This window comes from Triticum dicoccoides, chromosome 3A (genome assembly GCF_002162155.2).
Source record: "Triticum dicoccoides isolate Atlit2015 ecotype Zavitan chromosome 3A, WEW_v2.0, whole genome shotgun sequence".
Lineage (NCBI taxonomy): Eukaryota > Viridiplantae > Streptophyta > Magnoliopsida > Poales > Poaceae > Triticum > Triticum dicoccoides.
Genome location: NC_041384.1, coordinates 510,402,965 through 510,410,262, shown reverse-complemented (window position 1 = coordinate 510,410,262; position 7,298 = coordinate 510,402,965). Strand labels below are relative to the sequence as shown.

The following is a 7,298-nucleotide window of genomic DNA, read 5'->3' as shown; positions in this document are numbered from 1 at the left end:
AAAACGAGAAAATATGTGTACTGAAAGTAACTTATTTCATTCAGACTGAATAAAAAAATGAAAATTTGAGAATATTGACATAATAGAAACAAACCTTCTCACAGGTCGTCCTTGACGCAACAAAGAACTGGCTTCTTCCTTATCCCGACTTCGACCTTTCCTGGATACAATTTTTCTAAGGATGAGTAAAAGGTGAACCATAATACAATGTAATACCATTTGCTGCATACAAGAATTATGTATCAGCTTTTATGTGAGCCCAAATCTGACGAGATAACTCAATAAATTTTTGTATGGGAAGCATGTTATGAAATCCAAAGCAAGGCTGGGTATGCAAAGAACACAATGGAACGAAGCCTCATAACTAAAAACTAGACAAAAAAATACTAAATGCATAGGCACATGCATCAAACAATTGTTTGATAACTACATTTACTATATCTGAAAGAGAAAATTTAACTAGGGAGCATAGGGTGAAGGTCTCAATCGGAATTAGATCATATCCAGTGCCACTTCCTGATCAAAGCTTTGAAGACTATTTTTCGGGGTTAAATCCATATTCCTGTTTACCTTTCACTCTAGCAGGCTATCAACAATTTTACCTGAAGCCTGCGGCTGCCCACCGGAGGAGCAAAAGTGTGTATCCCTAGCGGCAGGTGTGAGTGTGTTTGCTGAAGAGGGGACGAGAGAGAGAAGAGGCAGTTAAATAAAAGGGCGGAGCTTTTGCTGAAGCTCCGGTTTGAGGGAACAAGAAGCCAGATGAAGTTGGCCAACTGGCTATTCTTGCTGTAGGCCACAAGGCGCTATATGATGACATGGTCCCTGCATTTGATGTACTTGGGAAAAAGTTTTGAAAGGCAAAGCTGATTCAGGCTAAAGCGGGATTGACGGCTGAATGTTTAAAACTACATGCCATGGGCATGCATATATTCTTGTAGTTCGTCCAACCATGTGGCTTATCACCGTACAATTGATATGTGCATTCAAAGGTTGATGCCTGATTGTGTTGTATGATGTAGCTGCAAGTTTCGAATAAAAGAAAAAAAATACCTGACGGAACAGAGGCATACAGTAGAAGAGAGGAAAACAGAGCAGATGAGACCGGAATAGTTGTAGATCTGGAAAGCACGCCACGGGCTGTCCATGGGAGCGGCGGCAATCCCGCCCTTCGACAGGTCGCGGTCATCCGGCGACGCGACATGGCGTGCCCCAGTGCGTTGGTGATCGCTGGCCCTAAAGTTGATCTGGTCGGTGCCGCGCGGCAAGCCCCGGTCCGGAGGCGACCTCCAGCGTGCCGCCGACCGTCGGCCCTGAAGCTGCTCCTGTCGGAGCCGCACGGCAAGCCCCAGCGCCGAGGCAACCGTTTTCCCTGAGCTGCTCCCACCGGCACAGCTAGCTGTGGTGTAGCGGCCATCAACCTATTCCCTCCGACGTGCGCAAGAGGCAGCGGCGCTACTCACAGTCCCTGCGGCGCACGGCCCTCCCTCCCCATCTTAATTGGAAGCAGTGAAAATTCCCCTTTGTGCAGGTGAGAGGGTCATGGCCCCCAGGTAGATGGGATGGAGATTAGGCGACGACGGCCACTAGCAGGGAGAAGGTCAAGTGGGGCACCCCATCACGGGAACAAGAGAGAGGTAGAGAAAGGAATTACCGATGTACGCACAAGAATCTTCTCGTCGACCAACGCCACGAAGTCGCCGATCTCGTCTACAAACGTCGTGAAGCTGCCATGACGGAGGAAGAAGTAAACCTGATTTCCTAATAGGGTGAAATCAGATTATAGTCCTGTTTAATCCAGATTGAAAGCAGTTATAAGGAGTTTGTGCAGCACCTCACCGTATCCGTGCGGGAAAAGTAATTTCTGTCGGGAACAAGAAGGTCTCTTCGTGGGAAATAAAGCAACCGACTAAAAAATTTTGGTTGGAAACGAGAAGTCTCTTTACCGCCAAAGTTCAAAGGCAACCGGTGTGGAGTGGGGGAAGTAAAAATATTGCCACGATATATAAATTGTGGTAATCGCAATACTTAATGCAACGTTATTTTTTTTGTTGCCATAAGCCTAGATTTTTGCAACGATTTTTTGTTCGTCACGATAAGGCTAGCCTTTTTGCAATGATCATGGCACTTATTGCAACAATAAAATAATGTTGCATTATGACATGCTAGTCGCCACAAAAATGAAAATGTGGTGATAGAATGAGATTTTTGCAACGAAAATTATTTTGTGGCAATATTTCCGTTGCAATAGACCGATTTCCTTGCCTCTACTCACCCACGCCCCCTGTTATTCTGTGGCGACGAAAGCCTCACACCACAGCGAACCAGTGAACCCTCATACTCCTCTACGCGTGGGCATCCACTTCCGCGTCTTCCCAAGCTCCGCGTCGTCCCCTTCCTAGGCCTCTCCATCGTCCACTGCCCTAGTGCTCTCGGCGTGGCATGGTCAACGTGGTCCAGGAATAGCTTTCATCGGACGTGGACTGTACGTGGAGAGGCCGACAGCTGGGTCCACGGTCGCAGCAAGGAAGTGACTCCTTATTACCACTACAAGGATCCGGGTCTATTGCAACAAAAACGTTTGTTGCAATACATGTTGTTTCGTGGCGATAAGTACCTATTGCCACAAAATGACATTTGTTGGCAGCCATTGCGACTGGACACATGGTAATAGATTATTACCATGACAAAGGAATTGTGGCAATAAAGCATGCTATCGCAACATCTATGCGGGAAGTTGCCACATGTTTTCCCGTGGCAACACTCACCTAATGCCACAATTTGATTCGTGGAGATAACTTTAATGCAACATGTAACGAATCATGGCGACTGATATCTTGTAGCTATAGACATTTGTGGAAACATCCTAAGCTAACGACGGCCGTTTCGTGGTGCAATACTCTTTCATGGCAATAGTCAATTGTGGCAATAAACTATGGCCACAATCCTTATTTTTGTGGCATTAGGCATGTTGCCATGACCCAGCACACTTGTGGCAATAAACTATGGCAAAAATCCTTGTTTTCCTCGCATTAGGCATGTTGCCACGACCCACTGCACTTGTGGCATTAACTTATGGCAACAAATATTCCAGTCGTTGTAACAGTAAATTGCAACATACTTGTTTTGGTGGTGATAAATAGGTATCACAACAAGTAAAATCTTTGTAGCAAGAAACTATTGTGACAATTTAAGCCTCCCGTGGCGATACTCTATTTCAACAAAACTTACTTTGGTGATGAAACAGTTATCGCATCGTGAAAAAAAATTGTGGTAACAAGCTATTGCAACAATATAAAGTGCTCCGTTGCAACATCCTAGTGCAACAAAATAGGTAGTCGTAGCGACTGAGATATGATGCAACAATATATTTGTAGTGGTGCTAGCATGTGGCAACCAAAAGTGGGTTGTGGTAATAGCCTATTAAACCGTAAAAAAATATAGGCTTTCAATTACAATATTCAAAACCATACGTATAATATGTAAATTCATAATTCTCATTACAAATATCCATCAAATGAAACTCAAATGTAATTTCGCCATCCTAATTAACTGCGAAGACTAAAATGTTCGTGATCTAGAGTCCAGTCCAGCTAGTTCTTTGGATCCTGCAGTCAAGAAATAAAAAAAGGTTCTAGTTAATGAGTCGAACATAACATACGCCATACAATTATTCTAACCCCATTGTTAAAAAGAACTATCGCCAAACTAACTAGACTAATACTGTGCCAGCAAGCATGTAATTGAGGGATCAGAACAATTATACAAGTGTAAATGTATAAAGCATAAGCATTAGTACATCTACTAAAAGCTTCTCTTTTGAGAAAAAACATTACTTTATAACTTAAGGATGTTGGGCTGAATCACTCAAAGCACATGCAGCCATAAAGGCTGGTACATCGGCCTCCCATTCCACATAGTGGTTAGGTTTGTACATCCTACCAAGACTAGCAAGCTCGTGAGCAACAGAGTTTGCTGAGCGATGACATACATTAATTTCATAATAAGAAAACCATAATTTGAGCTGGTACTTGGAATCCTCAATAATAAAAGTTTTTGCTATTAATTTAAGTTGTGACTCGATGTATAGTTTCAGTAAAGTTCATGTACCTAGCTAGCACATATTCATTTTTTGTTTAAGTTGTGACTCGATGCAGCGACAACACATGGTAAAAGAGAACAAGCAACTAGTTAATTATGAAGGCCAATGACCTATAAAATGCAGGTGAATATGAAGAGAAAGCAAGGTTCTGACTTACCATTGCTTTAAACATTTGAGAATTCCTTGCTGCAGCTTGTATGAGCGCATTTGAAGAAATAGCAGTTGGCCTTTAACCTGATGTCTTATTAGGACTAGATCTCTGTAACAGAATATTTTGCAAGTTTGGATTACTATTTTATTTGTTGTCGACCCTCTTCGTAGGCACCTATAAATAGAAGTGCACTTTTAGCAACGCAAGTAAACAACATAAATCTTAATAGGTCAAAAGCGTATTAGTGTAATCACCTGTTGGGTTCCCATCTGTTGGCTCAATTCTACAAACTTTGCCATCATGTTTTTTCAAATTCCAGTCTTGATGTTCGCTTCTCTTGCAACAATATTTCCCTTTCAGCACGCTCTTCTTTTAACCTCTCCTCAAGTTGTTCTCTTTCAGCACGCTCCAAGTTAATCCTCTCTTGTATGTTTGCACGTTCAACTTGTAGTTGATCTTGTAATTCTATGACCTGCTGGCTGAGCTGAGAGTTTCGCTCCTGGGTGGCTGCTGTAGCACGAGCCTGCTCTTCAATCTGGATACGAAACCTTTCAGAACCAGTTGAAGTTTTCGCCATGTATCCGTAACCACGAGGCTGCGATGACTTGCATTCCAGAGTGTCTTTGTATGCGGTCTGAAAAATATTGTTTTTCTGCTCACTTGAAAGTGGACCTTCAGTTTCAGTTTCTTTGTTTTTAACCTATTCAAGTGCTTTGTCCTAAAAATGAAAGGAAAAATTATAGGTGCGACATCAATATTGACACTATAGAAGATGAAACAAGAATAACACAGTTCAACGCATGAATAATCCCATCTGATGATGAAACATGCCGAATGCACATCATTGACTAACTATAGAATAACCAAAAGTCAATGTACTCACGTAAACTTTCTGGAAATCTGTGTTAGACCATGTTCCATCGTTCGTGTGGGTGAGTTCTCACAGAGCAATACAATCTGGCTCTTCCCCAGTTTCCAAGTTTCTCCTCAAGTAATATAACAATGAGATGCTTGAAACATGACACCATATTTAGCAACGAGGCATACATATTTATTTGCACTCATACCTTCTCAAAACTAACTTGCGAGTAAGATTTTGATCCGATTCTGTGTTTTGTCTTCTGTTTCTTATAGTTATCGACGTTCTTTTGACTGCGATCCTATCAATTCATTGAAACCAAATATAACATGAGACTAGCCATTTCATCTTTACACATAGTAGACAAATAGTGATCATAGAGATAGATAACTTGAAATTTTGAATCAGTGCCGAAGTACTCAATCATCCATTCCCACTCTTCTGGTTGTAAATCTTCCGGCAGATTAGCCAATCTAGCTGCATCTGTTTTGTATGCCTTGTAAGTGGAGCTTGGAGTTGATCGCCAGCCTCTATATCGCTCTTTCGCAATTTTGAGAATCTTTTCTTCTGTTTCTGGTGTATCTTCCAGGTCCCATCTATCCTGCAAAGCATACAACAAATAAACATACATAAGCAGTGCATTATCGATGGTAAAATAATATAACACATGTGGAAAAGGTTGTACGCACTATCATATCTGCAACAATGAGTCGGTGGATGGTAGGGTGAATGTCCGACCACGTCCTCACTCCTGTGAGTGGTAACTTTCTTTTCATTATGACGACCACGTCGTCCTTGAACGAACGATAGTTCATTCCTACTGTACCACACAATTTTTCAGAGAATGTAATATTTAGCTTTGCAGATCCATTGGCAAAACGCTTCTTAGATGCTTTAAAACCTTTTAGAACATCTCGGCCTTTCTTCTTCTATCCACCAGCTTCTATAGCCCAAATCATACAAAAAAATTGTATTACTCGGTATTAGATTGTAAGAAATGATGACACAAATGTAAACGAAAGAAAGTACCATCCTGTAGTAGTGCACGGTTGCGGCGAGCATGGGATGGCCATTCAGCAAGGGAACACATGTCATTAGCAGACACTGGAGTGTCAGATTGTTCTGGAGTTCCTGTAAAAGATTTAGTAGTCTTGAAGGTTTAGCTATTTAACCCACACCAAGATTTTATGCATTATAGCAAATGCTAAACAATTTACCAGATCTGGGTTGTCCATGTTGGTTTTTGTATGCCGTTATACTTTCCATCCTTGTTAAGAGAACAAAGACTTTCTTTACTACACACAAAACAACCATGCTACTTAGCATTAACAAAGCATTGATGTTCTACACCATTCAGATAGGTGATTATGAAGTAAGGATGTCGTGTACCAGGAACATCCTCCATAAAATTCATCATTGTGCCCTTGTGTAGGTAAACCAGACATAAAATTTTGAGTCAATTTAAGAAGAAACGCAATACATTAAGCAGGCATAAAATCAAATCAGTTTAACTCATATTGAAATTTGAGGCAACTCAAACTAAATGAAGGTCAAGGTCAAGCTATAGAACATTACTCATGCTCAGCTTGTAAGATGTCGAGTCGATCTCGAGCTAAATGAGACGGCAAAAAGTATAAATCTATGTTGATTATTCCAACTAGATAAGGCGCAACACGATATAAGAAAGCAATAAAAACAAAATGTCTATTAAAAACTCATATTATAGTGGTCGGAATAACATGCAGAGGATGCACTAAACCTGAACCCTAGGTTCTCTTGATGTACGTTATTTAGAAGTATTAAGCATATGTGAATGAACACGAAAGGCAATGTATCAGTGATAGGTTCGTGAAAATACTACTCTGAATCTACAGGAAATCATTTCCGACGTGACTTGTGTAAGACCAAATATCTATTAAAAATCATCTTATAGTAATCTGAATCAAATGCAATGCAGAGGATGACTAAACCTGAATCCTTTGCTCTATTGACGCACATATATCATCTAATATATGACATTATGTCTTAAAATGTGTTGAAAGAAACTCATGTCGATCTACGCTAATTGCTAAGAAATGTTTATAAGAAGAAAGTGATTGTAGGATGTATAATAAGAAACCACATAGTGTAAGAATGTGGATTTATTTTAGACAAGACGGATAATATTACATCAAAAGCTAACCAACCTG

At 40.8% G+C, this 7,298-nt stretch overlaps 1 protein-coding gene across 1 annotated transcript; it reads right to left on the bottom strand.

The window, feature by feature from the left end:
• Window positions 1-5,413: 5,413 nt before the first annotated feature.
• On the bottom strand, window positions 5,414-6,344 carry LOC119272498. Its single transcript, XM_037553972.1, has 4 exons — window positions 6,327-6,344; window positions 6,139-6,240; window positions 5,799-6,038; window positions 5,414-5,710 (listed from the first exon to the last, which is right to left on the bottom strand). Exons 1-4 carry the CDS (start codon window positions 6,342-6,344, stop codon window positions 5,414-5,416), a joined length of 657 nt encoding a protein of 218 aa, XP_037409869.1.
• Window positions 6,345-7,298: the final 954 nt, after the last annotated feature.

Excerpts from the sequence above, each read along its gene's own strand:
- LOC119272498 (XM_037553972.1), bottom strand. Across the intron at positions 6,039-6,138 it reads CCGTGCACTACTACAGGATG|AAGAAGAAAGGCCGAGATGT; the intron begins GTACTTTCTTTC and ends GCTGGTGGATAG. Across the intron at positions 5,711-5,798 it reads TCATTGTTGCAGATATGATA|GATAGATGGGACCTGGAAGA; the intron begins GTGCGTACAACC and ends TATGCTTTGCAG.